The sequence below is a fragment of the Cyprinodon tularosa genome, unplaced genomic scaffold, assembly GCF_016077235.1.
Source record: "Cyprinodon tularosa strain WSP-4 unplaced genomic scaffold, ASM1607723v1 ctg124, whole genome shotgun sequence".
NCBI lineage: Eukaryota > Metazoa > Chordata > Actinopteri > Cyprinodontiformes > Cyprinodontidae > Cyprinodon > Cyprinodon tularosa.
In genome coordinates, this window is record NW_024038048.1 from 124,358 (window position 1) to 143,979 (window position 19,622).

At 39.1% G+C, this 19,622-nt stretch overlaps 1 protein-coding gene across 1 annotated transcript; it reads right to left on the reverse strand.

The window, feature by feature from the left end:
• Positions 1 to 2,498: 2,498 nt before the first annotated feature.
• On the reverse strand, positions 2,499 to 15,708 carry si:ch1073-416j23.1 (rac GTPase-activating protein 1). The gene is made up of 16 exons (XM_038276418.1): positions 15,612 to 15,708; positions 15,332 to 15,534; positions 15,121 to 15,260; positions 12,331 to 12,406; positions 12,203 to 12,256; positions 11,850 to 11,948; positions 11,148 to 11,307; positions 9,261 to 9,385; positions 9,021 to 9,185; positions 6,972 to 7,067; positions 5,206 to 5,404; positions 5,029 to 5,131; positions 4,788 to 4,920; positions 3,776 to 3,866; positions 3,551 to 3,662; positions 2,499 to 2,671 (listed from the first exon to the last, which is right to left on the reverse strand). Exons 1-16 carry the CDS (start codon positions 15,703 to 15,705, stop codon positions 2,626 to 2,628), a joined length of 1,896 nt encoding a protein of 631 aa, XP_038132346.1. The 5' UTR covers positions 15,706 to 15,708; the 3' UTR covers positions 2,499 to 2,625.
• Positions 15,709 to 19,622: the final 3,914 nt, after the last annotated feature.

Genomic DNA, 19,622 nt, shown 5'->3' on the forward strand with positions numbered 1-19,622 from the left:
AAACATGCTCAGATGTTCAAACATTTCAAAGGTTTGGGAAAGGATTCAATCAGATTGCTTCCTTGTTGGATCCTAACAGTACTCTTGGTTTCATTTACATGTTCGTCGTTGAGAACTTTCTTTTTTTAAATGACAAACTGACAACAGGATGGGGCATCAGGGAGCAATATTTTCTAAAGGTCCTCAGCTTCCATCAATTGACTTTCTGAGAAGTTTAAGTCTCCCCTTAATATTGTGTTTGGGAGGAAGTGGCTTCTCTACTACACTGTATGCAGACACACACACCTACTGCTGCTAATGAACAGCTGGCTCTGCACTGGTGGCAGCATGATACTGGAGATGTCCTCAGGAGTAGATTGCACTGATCTTTTTTTTTTTAGCTCCCTGCAAGCTTCTTTACAAGAAACCCTCTCATTTTGTAAATTTTTTAACCTAGAAAATAATCATGGCTACATGCTTTTGTTTGAGGTACCCATTGATGACTCAGGATGCAGACCCAGAATTCAGGCAAAACAGACAGCTAAATACTTAAAGGGGTTTATTTTAATACAAGAGTCGATTTCAGCGACTAGGGCGTCTATGACTGATGCTCTGTTGGTGAGAAACACAGATTAGTGACTGCGATATCAGATGGAGGAGGATTATGTACACAAAAGTCACTAGCCTGGTTTAACAGTTCAGTTCAACATCTAAAGAACGTGGATGGTTCTAGGTGGTCGGCTGAACAGAAGCAGTAGGTGCTGCCAGAGAGTTCCAGACGTGGAAGGCTGCAGAGCTGACAGGAGACCGTAGACAGGCAGGCAAAACTAACAAGACAGGGGGAAGCAGGCTCAGACGTCCAAAAGCAAAAAAGAGGTCAGGATCAGATAATCTCTTTATCAAAAGCTCAAAAATAATCTGCCACTGTTGACTGGGAAACAGGGAGCTTAAATTGGAAACCGGAACAGGTGGATCTGATGAGGAACAGGACATAGCTAGACAAGTGAAGGAAACGAGCAATCAAGCCAGCCATCAGCACTAAAATCATGACAAAACATAATTCTAAGGAACTCTGGAATTTCGTTATCATTCCTCTACAGAAAGTCCAAATCCATTTTAACAGCACACATTTTTACCAGTATGACTTGTAAGTAAATAAGTACATTGATCTTAATTCTAATGTTATTTCAGTCTGCTTCTATAAACTTTAGAATTAAATAAAAAAGAAGTCGAAGAAAACACGCAGGCTGCATCTTTCCCTGAACATCAAGTCGTGCTTAAAAGTTTCCATTCCCTCCCATTAAAGAAAATGATAAAAACACATTAGTAATTCAAAGAACACACAACTAAAAATGTTATGATAAATCAAAATGTACTAAATTATGAGTAAAATGTAGATTGTGATATATATATATATATATATATATATATATTTTAATAATTCTAAAAAATTAACTCTGAGACAAATTAAAGTACCTTGCTCATGAACCTTGAACCACCATACCTGTCAACAGATGCAGAAGTCTGAATGTCCCCTGAACATTACAGAAAACACCTGTTACTCAATAAAATTGTAGATCAGGATCATCTTTAAGTTTGTTTGGTTCTTTTAATATATATATATATATATATATGTATATATATGTAGATAAACTCTACTCTACTGGCATGGTCATCAGGAGGAGTGACTACTGCAGGTTAATAAGTTATTGCAACCTGCTAATTTTCCTTGAAGGCTAATCTTTTTAACCATTATAAATAAACTGAAATTGACTGCATTGCTTCATGTCTATGCTCCGTTTTTGTGCAAAAATACAAGTTGAAACATTCAAAAGCTGGATATGATCCAACATAACCTGCAATCATCTATGCAATGTTTTCATTTAAAGCTTTGTTGACATAAATGATAAAGCAGGAACCATGTCTTGTTCCAGTAAAGTTACCCGCAAAAACATCAGCTTGTCACTTTCTCACAAGCTAGATTATACAATCTGTAGGTCACAGCGAACATTGAGGTGAAGGCTTTTTTATAGATAAAAACAAAAAGCAAGCTTTGCCTATGATTAGTGCATTGTGGAGTTTAAGCTCTTTATTTCTTTGTTAAATTCAATTAAAATTCAATTAATGCAAAAGTTTAGGAATAAAGATTTAACAAATCCAATATATATATATATATATATATATATATATATATATATATTCCATTTCGCTTAATTAGATGTAGAAATAAGTCAATAGAAAGCCTACTAAGGCAGGTTACACGCTGAGGAAGGTTTGATAGGCACCAACAAAGCCTTTGTGTTATATTTCATCAAGATGGTTTTCTGAAAGAAGAGCAGTTTCATGTTAGCGCTGCAAACCATTGAAGAATCCCTAAGGGCAGCATCAATTTCTGAACTGTTCCAATCAGTGATGCTGAGGTTAGCCTCCCAAACAGAAGCTGAAACCTCTGTAAATATCTCCAAGAAACCATAAGGCTGCGATGAAGAAAACCAAATAATCTGCAAAATGCACTTTTATTTCACATACACTTTATCTATAATTATTTATTTTATTTAACAGAAAATTCATTGCATAAAAAAAAAAAAAAAAAATTCCAAATAGCAGATGTGGAGCTGAAGGATCGGGTCGGAGCTTCAATGTTGGTTAGTTGGGTGAAGTAAAGAATCTACTTCCTAGTGTCTGTCCATCTCTGAAATGAAACCAAACAAAGTCAATGAGAACAATGAAAGAACCCTTCAGATCTAAACATCTTAAAATATATCAACCAACAAGCAAACCGATGGTTTGGGGGTTTTCCAATATCTTGTGGCCATTATACAAATTTTTATTTTTATTTATAGTTTTCTTTTTGTTAATAGATTCAACTTTAGATGTTTGACCCAGTAACTTTACATGTAGCTGAGTAAGATTTGACTACGAGTATCAATATATTTACTCTAGTACTGTTGAGTATTCCATCAACCACTGCTCATTTCCCACCTTAGTTCTAAATCTAACCCCCACCCCAAGAAGGGATATTCTCCTCATGGGGAGCTATCATTGGTCACCACAAGTACCTTTAAGTCCCCAAAATGTAGCATATTTATGGGAAATTGACCACGCAATGTTGCAAAAACATGGCCACACATACAAACAGCTACCACTCCCACAAAATTGCTTCTTTGAGTTTATTAAGTTGCTTCGGTCAAGCACAAAACATAGGTACAGACAAACATGGAGGCTGAGTGTCCCCGCTGCTCTGGGACAGGCAGTGGTTCCATCACTTTGACCTAGAAACCGTAACAGGATTCACACCTCAACCTGCAGATATAGCTTCACTTTGGACTGCCTACATCTGTTGTTTGGGCATTGAAGGTGGAAACAAACTTAGGAGTTTCTGTCTGGGATCTGTTGTGTGTCTTTGTTAGATAAAGGTCTCTTTCTAGGGACAGAGCGGGTATAATCCATCTACAGCCGCAGTCTATTCCATGCTATTTGAGATATATGACAAACTGCAGTGACGTGTATGTACTTAGTTGTACAAATTTATAGCATTTTCATGCACCACACATTTCTACTGAGGTCTTACTTGCTGCTGGAGGCGTTCCCCATGTGTTTGATTCTTCCACGCAGAGATCCAGGACTTGTGATTTTGTTTAAGTTGTTTATTTCTGGAGAGGTCAGTGGCTGAAAGAAACGACCTGTAAGGAATCAGATTAGAGCTTCAACTGGATGGTAACAACTAGAGGAAGAAAAAAATAAACTATTAGTGACATGTTAAACCAACTGAACCCAACAAATCAAGTGATCTTACTGGAAGAGGATGTAGATGGGTTTTGGTCCACTTCCATGGTGAGGATTTTTCTCCAGTAATCCTCGGGAAGGGACAGTAGGAAGCAGACAACCTGAGGACATTATCAATCATGTGATCCAGTCTCACTAATGCTACCTTCACAACAAACACCATTTGAGCAGCAAAGAAGTTCCTGCTGCTTCATTTTCTATGCTTGTACTCATTAAGGTCAGATGTGCCTCAAAAGAATCTTCGATGCTCTGGAAGCGTGGCCACTAAAGTGTGTCCAGATGCATTTGATGCTTCTGTTGCTCTTGTGTTCAATGGAAGACAGGGGCTTTGCTATATTTACTGTGATCAGTGGGTAAAAGTATTTTTTATGCTTTTAAATGAGAAAGTCCACCTCAAAACTTCATCTTTGTAGTCTTTTCATCAAGATTATGCCTTAAAATATTATTTCTCTGTCGGAGCCACACAGACCCCAACATCCCAGCGGTGCGCTGCCACTGGGATTCTCTAGCAGCAGCTGCCTCAGGTCACCTCTTGGGGGTTTTCCCCTACTGTTGGTGGCGAATGGAAGCACATGTTAGCATTTTTCATGTATGTAGTAAAAACTGCAGGCAGATATTTTGCAAGGTATTTCAACATTTCAAGTTAATCTAGGCTTTAATAAACAATTTCAGTTGTGTGATCGTAGCTCTCTGCATCTGCCGCACGTCCCAATGCCAGCTTCTAGATCAGCTTCTCTGATTAGTTGTTCTGGTGCGTCGTAGCAGCAAAAGTTAAATTTTTCCAACTACAATGTCTACTGCTTGTAAAGCGCAACTCTCGCCTAAGCTTCTCAGAATCTCGTGAGGCGCAGCTTCAGCTGTTCTGATGCATTAAGATGCACTGCTCCTGCTGGTTGAGGTGCCCTGCCGGATATTTTTAATGCATTTGATGCGCGTCAGCCATAAAATTTAAATGTAAATCAGATGCTTCTGCTGCTCAAATCATGTGCGGTGTGAAAACCAAGACTAATAGCAAAACAGACCTTTGGTTGGACCACAGAATCTCTCAAAATGGTTGATGGAGATGGTTCAGGCATGCTGTGACCCACAATGGCAGGTCCAAACACTCTGCCTATGTTTTTTTTGTCCATCTGACAGTGAGGACTCCTCATCACCCTGATATGCAAGAACAGGTTGGTTCAGTACATTTTAAATGACAGCAGCCTGATGAAGCTGAGTCCCAGATTCTGTCTTTAGAACCTCACATCAGCTGATGGTTCTTACTTGTGTAGGTGAATCATGATGAAAGCCAGGGTGTCTCTATTGACCTTTGGTAGCTCTGATATGGCCCGATACAGGACAGCAGAACCATTGTCCTCATCCATTTCTAGAGGACAAACAGTTTCTTTCACTTGATCACTGAAGCCAATTAAGCTACAAGGAGGGACATTGTTCTACTACCTGAAGCTTCCATGAAGGTATGATGTAGCCTGAAGGTGATTAATGGTTCCTTCAGTCTCCTCAAGAAGTCCTTCAAGAGCCCACATACTACATGGATGTCCTGGACTTTATGAAGCATTAGAGATGGTTTCCCCCGACGGATCTGCTCTCTAAGATCCCTCAAAGGACGTTCCCCTCCAGGAACCCGATACAGACCTTTCTAAAGATGGACATTATAGACAAACAGGCAGAAAAAAATAGCTAAGGTACTTCTATGGTGGATCAGGATTGCCAGAGTAAAAGAACACACTGCACAAATTGGAAACCTTAATAAGTAATTTTCTGTTAAAATAAGTGTATTTTTATTAAATTGAGGAGGTAAGTGAGACACTTTGCCAATGTACCAAGACAATTTATATTTCAAATAAGAAAAAAACTATTGCATTGTCTTATTTCAGGTTAATGTTATCTAATCATTATTTTAGGAGCAAATATACTCATTTCATTGGCAAAACATCTTATTTACCCTCTTATTTACCTTCCAAATTAAGGAGAGATGAACAGTTCCTATCCCTCAACTACTGTGCCATCAACATTAAGAACACTATACAGAGTAGGAAAGAATTTAGAAAGCCTTCAGGTTCAATATCATTATGTAGCTGACACACTTATGAGTTCAATTTTCTGAATTGGGACTGCAACCTTTTGAAGAGAGACCAAAATCGAATGGTACACAAATGTTACAAATGGCTGAAGCGCTCTCATATAAGACGGGCGAGACTCTGGAAAACAGGATTGCTGTGGCATATTATAGACTATGACTCAGGTCAGAGAATGAAGGCCCTTTGGGAGAGAGATTTGGGTTTCCTTTTTAATGCAGATTGCTGGGCTTTACAATACAGTTCTACCTGGTACATGTGCAATGGAGGTCTGAGTGTGCACAAAAATGCTTGGCACATTATTCAAAAATAAAATCAATAAACATTCAAAATAAGCAGCCACATTATTTCTAAGTTTAAACAGTAATATCACCAACTTATGTGGAAACTAATACTTCAACATAATGGCAAAGATGCCGTATTACACAATACCATGTTCATTACTCAAGTGAAACATTGATTAAAACCCCCCCAGTGAATAAACAACTACATTAAATAATTAAAACACTTCTCATACTAATAAAAAGGTCAAATATACTGAATTTCAACACTGGCATTTCAGCCAATATACAATCAAATTATTGCATGCCTCAGAATTTAACTGCAGCACCAGCAATTTAAGGCAGATCTAAAATAATATCCTGGAATCATAAACAAATGATGCAAGTAAAGTAAATGGAAAACAATTCCTCAAGAACGCACACATGGGTAGTGAAACAGTCTGCGCAACACCAGCACCACCAAACCTGCTTACTAGAAGTTCTGAACTGCTGCTTTTTGTTTGGCTGAACACCTTCAGACAAGTTCAGTTGGCATTAATAAGCAAGCCAATAGGTGGTGCTGCTGAACCACCCCGAGGGCTTTTTCACTCTTATAAACCCTAAAACATTTGAAAGCACAGAAAGCATAAACATATAGCTTCTAGCAGAAGCTAGGAATGTCAGAACATCCATATGCTACATGAATTAATTCAAGGAATCATACTGGTTCCTGGTAACTAGCTACTTCCTAACTTCATATAGCATTTATTAGGGCGACTGTGGACACACTTCCTCAGTGGCTTAAGTGTCCTAACAGATTTGAGGTATTTGGATTGAGCCCAAATCTTGTGGGAAGGGTTAGTCTCACCTCTTGCAAACCCCTTCTCTCAATCTCAGCCACGCAGTCTACGATGAGCTGAGGAATTTTGGGATGAGTCAATGGAGCAAAAGCCTCCAAGGAGTCCTAAAACAGAGCAGAGCATCGAACAGTCAGAGCTACAATCCTATTAGTTGGTTATGCTTGTGTTCTGATGCTGTTCCTCAGTCCAAGCCAGTGGCAGCTGGTGGAGTTTTCTCCAGGGAGGGCTATGAATTCAAAATAGATCTATACCAAAAACAAGCATATATTAAGTTATCACACCAGTATATTTATATGAATGCCAACAACAAAACATTATAAAAAAGCTCTTTATAAAGTCAAAAACAATTTCATGTACATGTTTAATTTTTGTAAATAAAACTTGCCCTTCTGAGGCTTTGTGAAGGCAAATCTGTGTTTTGCATGCTCCAATATGGTGTCAAACCTAAAAAAAACAGTAATGTACCGGTTTAATAATGGAGAAGCCATTAGTCAGCTTTATATTTTTTTAATCTTTAAAATTGCTTCTCAAATGTTTTCTTCTAACCCAGTTGTGTGCAATGGTCTTGATATGCCAGACCAAATATACGAACTTGTAGAAAAAATTTACAGATTTATAAACCATTTTAGCCTTGATAAAAGTAGGCTACTTACTGGCGTCTTTGAGTTGACTTTCTTCAGGCCTGGGATGAACAAAAAATTCCCTCTTCATAGTATGCTAGTCAGGGCAGATGCTGGTTCTGCCTCCAATAGAAAATTAGGTGACTCTTAATTGTCGATTGCTTTAATCACCCCTTATAAATGTTATAAATTTTTTCTTTTATTTTTTCTTTTTCTTATACATTTTTGTTTTCAGCTTCTCATCTAGTTAGAATTGATATTGTACAGCTATTTTATTATTGGTAAGCTGTTACAGCCAAACTTGGTAGAAGAAAACAAGCACACCCTTTCTGAGGCTGTCATCCTATTGGCTGGAAAGGTTGCTAGGTGACGATCTGACTCCAGTCTCAGAGCGAAAAAAAAAAACCACAAGCGAGTGCATTGTCATTACCCGATCCGTACCGGAAGCACGATCCGTACCATCAGCTCATTTGGGCAAACAGAATAACTTCCGGTGGCAATATTTCCTTTTTCTTACTTTTTAATTCTTTTGTATTTTTTAGAGGCATGGGTTTCTTTTTGTATATCTTGGTATTTTCGTCAATATTGCATTTTCTAAAAATAAAAAAACAGAAATACATAAAAAAGTTCAATTGCCTTGTGATAGTTACTTTGACTGCTCTGAGCATGCGCAAATATACGTCACACAGCGTATATATTTAAATTTGTTTAAATATTTGATTTACTCTGTACTTAACTATGCACTCCAGCAGTACTGATCCCACAATGGATTCCTTTGCTACCTTTCGTGACCTGCAGTTTTTCATTGATAAGGGAACATTTCCCGAAAATTTGGATTTTTATTCCAGAAAAATGACGTCAAGCAATACAATGGATTGAATTTAAAAAGCATCCATTTCTTCCAGAAAAGTCTTCAATATTGTCTTTACGATGTAGTTTAGTATTCTTTAATTATTTAAGGATATAAATAAAGTTTTTTCAGTACCGTAATTACATTATGTTTTGGCGACCCGGAAGTTATTCTGTTCGCGCAGGCGCAAATGAGCTGATGGTATGGATCGTGCTACCGGTACGGATCGGGTAGCGACATGCATCTCTGACTCCAACCAAGACTGGTTTGCACGCAAGGAGAAAGAAGTAAATGAGAGGAGAAAATATCTGTGCAACGAGCATTAGATCTGGCTGCAGAAACAAAGACTTCGAGATCGAGAAGAGAAGTTTTGAATGTTAGCATTACAAGTTTTGAGTGCAAGCATAGGACATCCTGCTTGAAAATTAAAAATGTATGCTCTTGGTTTTCGGCAGGAAAAAATCTTCCATAGATTTCCCTAAGGTAAACCAGGATCCCATCCCTTTCAGTCCAACAGGAACCTGGAGGTGAATTTGTTTCGTACATCTTACTAATGGTGTTTTAACAGTCAGACAAGCAAGAGGTACCATCTGAGCTCCACTTCCTATCCGAGCACTGGGGGATGAGCAGCCGTTTGGGAACTTCTGTTTGCATTCTGAATGAGCTACCAGCTGACAGTTCCTACACTTTACAGCCATTTTTCCAAAACGAATCCTCTTTCCACATGGAGCGCAGGTCTCTGGCCGGATCACCTGAAAGGACACAATCAGTTACTCAAAGAACATTAGATCCAGGGTCTCAAATTGGGTCTGGTAAGAGCCGTGTACCGTTTTAGACACAAATACATGTCTTAAAGTATTCTGAGGTTCAACGGTGGGAAAGTCTCTTTCCTCCAGAGGAGCTTCAAGTTCCACCAACATGTCGTTGTTGGAACTCCAAAAAGAGGTTTGGTCTGAGGAGATGAGTAAAGGTTCAGTTGGACAAAAGCTGCTTTCCATCACTATAAAGAAACATATATGGTTAAGGTCTGAAGCTCGTCTTCATTGTTCTTCAATGCCTGTTTTGCAGATTTCATTTGACTGCTGCAATACTGATGCGTTTCAGACATGCGCTTCATGCCCCCAGACTGCCCTGCTTTATAGATATTATACCAGACCTCAATGTTATTACTGTAAAAGAAAAATAAAAGAAAAATCAAAAAATCCTGGGAAAAAAAAAAAAAAAAAAAAAAACGCCATCCGGAAGGAAGTTCCAGCACTGCATAGGGGTTAGGTATCTAGGGCTTAGAATTGGCTGTTGCACTGGGGTGGAGGTGGGTCTGGCACTGACGTGTCAGCAGTTATCGTCCAGCCTGCCTTTGCTACTGGCTGGTCGGCTCAGACTGTAGCTGTGGGGCTCCCTGTGAGCTTTTTCAATCCAGTTTAAAATCTTCTATCTAAGTAGGTTGTTCAGACGAGTCGAGGTCATTTTCAGTGGTACAGGTTCAAGGCCAGAAAATACCAAAACCGGTTTTGCGTCCTGTTCAAAAAGAAAATCGTGTCGGACAAGGCCGTGGTGTTTAGTGCTCATTGAAAGTCAATGGGGATGGTCACCCGACAGAATTTTATGCAAGGGGGCTGCGCAGGTCCGACTGAGATAGATCCCAGGTCTATTTCAGTCAGACTACGCAGCAATTCAGTGGCAATTTCATGGGTCTGACAGGCAGAGAGAGAGAGAGACGCAGTTACAAAGGAAAACGCATTGACATTAGGGGTTACAAAATAAAATCTGTTCATCATACAGTGAAAGAATCAGTTTTGGAGTCGCACAGATCTATAGCTATAGTAAGTTGGACAGACTGGTGCCAAACAAATGAATGAAACATAAAAAAAAAAGACTTTACCAATGACAGGTGTTTAGAAGAATGAAACAGGATAAAGTAGTGATCCTCTTGAGTCTCGCAAAAACATTGAGGCACAGAAAACGCAGTTTATCGATCTCAAAAAAAAAAAAACTTCAAGAAGAGAAACAAATTATGTAACGAAAAAATTATCCTCTATAAGATTCACAAAAACAAAATAGCGAGAGGCAGACAAAGCAGGTAAGCTCGGTGCATCTCTCACTCAACTCTATAAAAAAAAACTAAGAAAAAAAAAAAAAACAAGAAAGAAAAACTTGGATAAACTTCCCTGATCTCTATTTGCCTCTGCCTCAGTCAACATATAAACTGTCCTCCGGCGTTTATTGCTGCGTTTTCTTTACTTTAGATGTAGATCTCATTGTTTTTTAATATATGAACATTCTCCATCTGTTCTAGTTTAAGAGGCTGCACAGACTCATTATGTTGGGCTTTGCTTTAAAGAATGTGCTTTTAAAAAAATAACTTTTCATAATCTGTCCAAGTCAAATGTGGGAATTGTTTAAATGCATTATAGCACAGAGACAGAAGTGAAAAAAATCTGCGCAGATCTGCTCACCCTACATATTTGGAGCCTCTCTATCCTGTCATTTTGAAATGGAGAAAAAAAACCAGATCGGATATTAAAAAGTCGTATGCAACCAGTGTATTCTGGCCTGTACTGTGGTTCCACACTCCATGTTCTGCTATATAATAGAGTCTAAATGCAGTTTAACTCCCCCAACCCAGTATGAGTCAGGTTAAAATAGAGGTTCTGGTAGATAAGTCACTTCCTAAATGTCTAAAAATTTCACTCAGCTGTAATAAGAAAACTCACCTCCTCCTTCTCTTCCCCCTCCTCCTACTGAGACGGCACACTCCTGGGTGATTGATCGAACTGCTTTATCAGGGGTCTCCTGTGTAAATTCCAGAACCATGTGGATCTGTTGCCCTGCATCAGGAGTTGTCACGGATGCCTTCACAATGGTTTCCACCTCCTGAGAGGAACACAGGCCTCAGATCAGTCAGAACCAGCAGTTTCCTGCTTAATATTTCTAAATATGAATGGGAATTACCTTCAGTTTTCCTAAAGTAATCTACAATCCATCCCATCTCCTGCTTCCCAGTTCCCTCATTTCTGTTGACATTTATTTATTTATACAATATTTTAAGATCGTTGTTTATCTCCTATGAATGCTTTGGTGAGGATTTTTGATTTTTAGCACCAAACCTCGCCATGTCTCCACTAATCCAGCCGAGAACTTAACTTTGTTAGCATGGTATTTGGGTCGTCATTATCAGTTTGAATGGAAGCTCTGCAGACCATATTACCCATAACTTATTAATCTCTCTGCTCTTTCTTCTTTCCTTTCTATAGCATGTCTTAGAATCAGGACTAATCTATGATTTATTCCAAGATCATCATCCGTCCAAAGAGGTGACTGTTTGTTTTAACAAAAATGTAGTTTCTGGTCTTTTGGTGTCAATGTTCTAACTTTATTTAGAAAAAACAAAACAACCATTTAGGTGTTCTCCTTACCTTCTCAACAGTATTTCTGTCCAGAAGCTCAGTAGAGACATTTCCACTTCTGCTACGCTTCCCAACGGGACCACCAATCACTGGGCCCATGGAAGACCGCTTCACAGAACCAACAAGAAGCAACAACAATAAAGACAAGAGGCTTAGAGAAGCCAAGTTCAGTATACTGATCAATCAGGGATCTGGTAAGTTAACATCATAAGAAGACGGATTGAAGACCAGGGGGAAAGGACGCATCCTTTCAATCAAGTGAACACAGAAAAACTGATGCTAGAAAGGATCAGAAAGTGTTCTGTCCAATCCATGTGAAGAATATAATTACTGTTATCTCCAAAAACCCACTTTAGACTCACCCTACGCTCTCTGGCTCGAGACCTCAGAGGTTTGATCAGAGTTGTGTTCAAGTCCTGAAACATGAAGATAAATGTTCCCTCACTAACTCAGATGGACAGTCCTGTCAATATAAAGGTGTGGATCTTACCACATCGTCATCAGTGCAATCGTAGCTAATGTCGGAGTGAGACAGGAAGGACGACTCGTCAATCACTGACAACCTGCTGGAAGGCGACATTTAAACTGATCAATGACGGCTGAGAAAGATGGACATTTTCTAGGTTCTTGACTCTATTATCCTGGAACTCTGAGCTGGGCATTATATCCCATCCATGTTAGAGTGTTCTTTGTGGCATAAACAGTGGTTCTACTTCCTGTTCCTGTCCATGATGTATGAATTGGATAAGATGGTGACGAAACTGGAAGTTGACCCTGCCAATTTTGTGTCAAACAAGAAGGATCTAAAACTATTAATTGTTTCAACAATGGAAACTGACATTTTATAGATCATGATCAACAATTACTTCTGCCATGCAATCCATCTCAGCACCTGAACTTCAGGATTCCTCTAGAATCCTAGGACATTGTTTTCTGTCATCTTTTGGGTCCAACAGCATCATCCTGATCTTCGTCCTTTCTCCGTTACTGCACCTTTCTGGTAACAAACATCTCTCCAAGAGTTGCATCAGGTTTCAGCTAAGTCCCAGGTTAGAACCAATACGTCCTGAATACAGCCAGCTGGGGTCGCTCTCTTTGTGGTTTATGGGCTGCCTTTGTTCCGTTATCGTTACAAGCAAAACACACTTTGCAAATGGAAATAAAAAAAAAAATTAAAAATAGAAGTTTTGAAAAAAAAGGATGCAATCTTTGGAGTAGAATCTGCCAACTTTGAGAAACATTTAATTACAAAGACTTGAGTATACCTTCCGTTTTCTCTGATTTTGCTTTTTCTAAAAAACAAAATAAAAAGTTTCACTAATTTTTCCACATTTAATTGATTTTACAGCTTTTTGTTTTTTTTTTATTTACTTTTTTGTTTACATTTTTGTTTAATTTTTTCAATTTGCATTATTTTTAAATAGCATGCTACAGATTCCATCCTCCCGCCCCTCTGGAGGCAGGCTTTCCACTGGAGAGAACATATCTGAAGATTCTCAGTCATCCATGGTCAAGCTTAAAAAAACTTCAGTTTAGGCAACTGGAGGTGAAGGTTTTCTAGAAGAAATTACTCCTCTCATCCAAGAGGCTTCTTCAGTTCTAACTAATGGTGGCGAGCACTCAGATTAATATACTGTAGGGGGAACAAAGCATTAGGGGGAAGAAAAGGTGGCTTTGATTCCTCCCACAGGATTGGCCAAGGAGGTCACATGGGGGGTGTTAATTTTCATTAGGGGGTTCTGAAGGATTGTTAACTCCCTAAGATGATTTAAAAGCATCTTAGCTTTTCTCTCCAGAGAAAAGCTATAATTGATCTGTATGCACATTGACAACATTTGTATTAGCCAATGGGTGCGTCAAGATGGAGCATTTGTAATGGGCTTGAAGTGAAGTGAAGAGGATGTGAAGAAATAATATTTGAGGAAACAGTAAACCTTTATTATTATTGTTTTTCAAAGATAAATTTCAAGATTGCATTTTTTTTTTCCAAATTTAAAATTATAAAATGCATTTCTGGAAATTTGAATTTGAATTGATTTTGCTTGCAACAATAATGGAACAGAAATTACTCTATAGTTTCAGTTATTGCACTATAGTCTCAGATTTGTTAGCTCCAACTCCCAGCAAGGGTTTTACGCACAAAGACTTGTGTGGATTAGCCTATATACAAGTTAAACGTGTATGAAACCATACCCAAGGTCAAACCTATTTCTTTTACCTCTCATAATCATAATTTGGAGTTCGGGGAATAAACAAGACCTCCAATGAAATTACCCTTTCAAAAATGCGAAGAGACATTACAAAGACTTTTTACACTGTGATTTAACCAGCAAAACCCTAAGGGGCATCTTGACCACAAAAACATAAAAATTTGTCCAGAAATAAAAGAAAAATGTCCACAGAAACAGTTGATATGAACGGTAGCTAAACGGGTTATTAGAAGGTATCCCACCAGGACACTTCCCCATACAGCATTCGTTGTATATTGATGAAATAATCCTGCCCATCACAGCTGGTACAGCTTGGTTCAGGTTAGGCTAGAGCATTCCTAACTACAATTACATTCTCTTCATGTTTGGGGGGCTTTCCTCTGAAGTCAGGACTGAAGATGCATTTCTATTGGTCTACATGGACGTTAGCAGCAAAATTATTTACTGGTCAAAAGGAAGCGTTTGTGTTGGGATTGAAATCAAAATGATCAGCTCTATAAAACACCATTTGAAAAAAATGCAATTCATAAAATTAAAATATGAAAAATAATCGAAAAGATCAAATCTGTAAAATAAGATTTTGAAAAATAAAATCTGCAAACTGGCTGAAAAATGTTAAGATGACAAATAGAATTTTGAAATAAAACCTGTGAACACAGCCAAATTACTCCCAGATCTTTTGTTGATTAAAATGTTTTGCTTGTGGATTGGTCTTTTTCCAAATTCCCTTTTAAAAAAATATATTCTTCGTTTTCAAAAATAATGGAAGAAATTTTTCTCCATACTTCACCACCTTGTGTTGTTGTAAATTGCTTATTAAAGATTAAGTCATCTTGCCTATAAAAGTCAGATTCCCCAACTTGGCTAATGCTTTACAATATACTTTACTGTATTTGTATTACATGGACGCATCACATGGTCATGACGAGTCTCTAAAGTGTTTATCAATTGACGTCTTCTTATCTTTGTACCTTTTTAAAAATATGGAAACTTTTTTAAAGTTAATTGTTAAAAACATTCCTGCGATTGGCTGATATGCCCCCACCAGGCCCCATGACTGGCTGGCTTACCGCTTGCTGCTCCTGTGCAGTGTGGTGTTGCCTCCTCGGTGGTTGAACGTGGCCAAGATGGATTTCTGCTCATCATTCAGACAGGCACTGGATTTACTGTCCTGGACCAGGATGTCACACATGAGCTGCATCTGCCTGCTCTGAAGGCAGGAGAGTAATTAGCGCCCCCTGCAGTTAATTTATTAATCATCTCTGCCTAGATACGGCTCACCAGATACTGATAATCTGCCTCGATTTTGTGCCGTTTCTGCATCTCCACATCCAGCTGGTTCCGAGCATGTTTAAGTTTGATCTCCAGAGAAGCTTTTGCCACATCGGACTTCACTAGCAGCTCCTTGTACTTCTTCAGCTCCAGCTCGGCATGAAGCCAGCGCTTCCTCACTGCCTCAAAGTTCTTCACCACGTCGAGGAATTCTGCAGGGATATTAGGAGCCGGAAAAACCATGGAAGCATAAGACCCACCAAGCTTCACTGGGTTCAGGCTGCATTACCTCGCTCAACGGCCATGCTGCTCTCTTCAATGTTGATCCTCTGAAGAACCAGTGCCAGCAGCTCCTCGACCATCTGCCGAGAGTCCCCCATCATCTGAGCACAGCTGAAGGACAAAGGGATCAAAGTTAAACTAGATACTGTCACAGATGATAACCCTACATTTAAAACTGAAGCAAGCTCCCAAGAGGGTTCATTTGATACTTTGTGATTAACTGAAGGGTGAATCTGCAAGTACTGGATCCGGTTTGTCAGATACAGTTCAACCATTGGGAAAAGGATCCTTATCAAGGGAAACAGATTTACATGGAGAATTCACTCCTCCTTGGATGAGCATGTCTCTGCAGACAGTTGCTGGAATTTGTTATCTTCAATTCAAACCCCTCATACTGGACAAGGAAGTAGAAATAATGGAGAGGAAAATACTTTATAATGTCTAGTGCAAAGGGTATTCTGCCAGGTGAGACAGATGAGAAACATTAGGAACTCAGAAGCACTAATACTTTCTATGTTGGGACAAAGGTTTAGTTAAAACAGCTTCTGTAATGGATTCATTTGAGAGATAAAGACTGTTTAGTGGCTGAGCTCTGGACTAGCATTCATGTCTATAAGTTGAAGGACAGAAAATGTAGGTTAGTAAGGTCTGAGCAATAGCCATGTTTAGATCGGGGTCTGCAACTCCACTCTTTTTGAGGGGAGTGGTGGACTAATGGTTAGGGCATAGAGCTTGGAATCCTGAGGTTCAGAGGTTGAGCGCCACTCTGAGTCCCTGAGCAAGACCCTTAACCCCACACCGTTACCCGAGCGCTGCACCGTGGCAGCCCACTACTCCCCAAGGGAATAGGTTAAATGCAGAGACAAATCTCTCCAATATGAGATCAATAAAGTTCAATTATTATTATTTTCTTCTTGGTCCAGTGTCCTGGAAGATAATCTCTGCTTTAACACATCCAAGTCAAAATATCCCCTGGACAAAGTCCAGTTTCTTTTACTTTTCTGGACTGACTATGACCTGGATGACTGAGAATCTTCACCACATAATTACAGGAGCACACCATGATATCACTGGTATGCATCAGAAGGGCGGTTTATCATATTGCAATTTCACAGGTCAGATATTAGTTATTTTTATTATTAATTTCTATAATCTTTATCATTACTATTATTATGGAACCAACCAGTTCAAGAGTGAAATAATGCAGACATTAGGATACCCGCTCAATTGTAGTTCTGAAAGATATCCAGCAGATGCCGCCATTTTAAACCATTTCAAATTATCCAGTATGGTGTTGAGTTTTGGCCAATTTTGCTAAATTGTTTCATTGATTCACAGCTTCGAAATTGCCAGCACTACTCTTGGACAGGGGCAGAGCTAGATGGGGGGCTAGGGGTGGCCATGGCCACCCTTAGCCAATCATTGGCCACCCCTACCATTTTTTTCCCCTCTTATACAGACGGCGGCAGCAGTAATACTTTCAAGTGGAATATTCAAAACATTTTAATTTTCCATATATTAACAATGACTTGACATCAAAAACACTGGTTAATTATGCACATCAATATACTAACAATAAAGATGATAAGTACAGAATTAATGCACTTTACAGAAGTAATCTTAGTTTTTTATAACCTGACTCCGCCAGATGGATTTGCTCCGCATTTCCATCTGGAAACCTTCCGTAGAAGTAATTTTGGGAAGGGGTGAAAATACTGGTTAGCTGATTGGCCTGTGTTGGTGATAGACGGGCCAAATAAACCAATCAGATCAACGAAGCATATGACGTAACAGAGCGACGACGAAGAGGAGCCAATTGATAGATCAAACTTTTGCCGAAACCAGTCGGGAGAAGAGCAAAAACATATTTTCCTCTGAGAAAAGCCTCCAGAGCAGTGTTTTGCTCTTCTTTCAATGAAGAAATACAGTGTAATTCCGATAAAACTTGCTCGATAGCCACGCTAACGCTAGTTTCATCGGCTGAAGCCGCCATGTTCTTTAGACTGAACTGTCGCGCTTCTCGTTGCGTCACACCTCAACCCGCCTCAAAGCCAACGCTGATTGGACGTTCGTTTGGTGAACGGCTCCAAATTTTCTTCAACGGAGAGTCTCCAGACTGATTAACCAGTGAAATCTTGAAAGCTTGCGAGATCAGGATGGTCTCACGAGGCTATGTTTTTTATGGGTTAAGAAGAAATTATGTGTCTCTGCAAGTCATCTAGGAGTCTTCAGTGAAATCATAAATAACTACTTTAATAAAAACTGATTAAATAATCAATTAATGTAGATATCAGTACTTAATGTCAATTTTATGCAGAATGATTTTGATAAAAGTAGGTAAGTAATGACAATGGAAAAGATATTTGCCCCAGAACTGAAACCTGAAAGGATTTTATCCACTATACCTTTTGTATAGATGGATGTTTAAATATATGCGTCTATTTGTTAGCACAGGCTGTAAAGTATAGATTGTCTTTATTAAGAAAATATGGATATTTTGCTGGTTAATTTTATTGTTGAAACAGTGTAGATTGAACCTGAGGTTCTGGTGCCACCCCTCAGTGTGCATTGGTTATTGCCTGGCAACCCTTATAAACATTTTCTGAAAGAAATCCTAAAAATCTATTTCCATCAAAACATTTCATCCTACTGCAGAAAAAAACAAACCCAAAATGAGCACCAAAGTGTTTGCACAGCTATGCACAGCTCCACTACTTCCTGAATTTAAGGCAGCTCCTTTGTTTCCTGTCTTTCATGATTGGATGCACTGATTAATCCAGGTGTGTATGACCTAAGTAACTGGCCAGACACACCTGGATTAATCAGTTCGTCCAGTAATGAAAGACAGGAAACAAAGGAGCTGCTTTAAATTCAGGAAGTAGTGGAGCTGTGCATAGAGCCGATTGTAGATAAACTAAACAACCTCTCTACAGACACTTGGCTCAGCAAGGAGCCACCCCCCTCAGACTACCACGCATCTACACCTCCAGGACGAGGGGCATAAAGAGAGACCACTAACCGCCGATCTGTTGTTCCTTAACAGATGCAGCCCCAGATCCTCGAATTAATGATCAAATGTTTTCAGCTAGTTTTGCTTTTTTTAAACTCTACTTGATTTGTCCTCATAATAATTTCAGATCCGAAATAAACTGACCCATAAAGTCAGAAACAGCCAAACAGTCTGCTTAACTGACACAGGAGTGGTTTCGGTGGATCATCTGCTCACCTGATCGCACGTGGCCGTTGGTCCGCACCGGAAGTTTGGCCTCCACTAAATAAATAGAGATCAATGGCTGTCACGTGTACAAGTCTAGATATTAGGCACGCTCAAAATGAACATGACATTAACGCCCCCGGCCTTTGATTTCAGCACGTAAACGACTGACATTTGATATTAATTATTTAGCTCACTGGTCGGACAACCTGTTTAGTTTCTGCCTCATTTCTGGTGGAGCGGTTTGCGTAGAGATGGGCTGAACTTAAAGCTTCATCTGCGCCAACTGCTCGCTTTGCGCATTTGCGCTGCGCCACGGTCCTATAAAATAGATCCAAGATCGCTGCTGTGCGCCTGTGGTCAGCGCCACTCCAATAACCCCCAATGCGCCCGATTTTGGTTTCTTCTTATTATTATTATTTTTTCAAGTAACGTTTGCCAATATTAATAATTGCTTAAATGAAGCAAGAAGTAAGTTGAAAATGACAGTAATCAGACGCAGAGGTGAAAACCTTTTCAACCAATTATTTATTTCCATCATTTTCCAAATAGTATAAATCGCCATAAAAGTCATAATCTAAATAATTTTTGGCCGTATGTATATTTAGAAATAACGATTTACTGTAAAATGTACTCTTAAGTATTAAAAAATACCTCTCTGTGTTTCTTTGAAAACAAAAGTTCAATTGAACATTTGGAGATTTGCACTAGATACTGCACTAGTATGCACAACAGAAATACACTAGGTTCTACATCAGGGTCTTTTTTTGTTACCTTGTCACAGTCAATAAACATGAGAAGTAA

Excerpts from the sequence above, each read along its gene's own strand:
- si:ch1073-416j23.1 (XM_038276418.1), bottom strand. The coding sequence starts at position 15,705 with ATGATGGGGGACTCTCGGCAGATGGTCGAGGAGCTGCTGGCACTGGTT. Across the intron at positions 15,261-15,331 it reads AGGCAGATTATCAGTATCTG|AGCAGGCAGATGCAGCTCAT; the intron begins GTGAGCCGTATC and ends TCCTGCCTTCAG. Across the intron at positions 5,132-5,205 it reads TACCTTCATGGAAGCTTCAG|AAATGGATGAGGACAATGGT; the intron begins GTAGTAGAACAA and ends TTTGTCCTCTAG.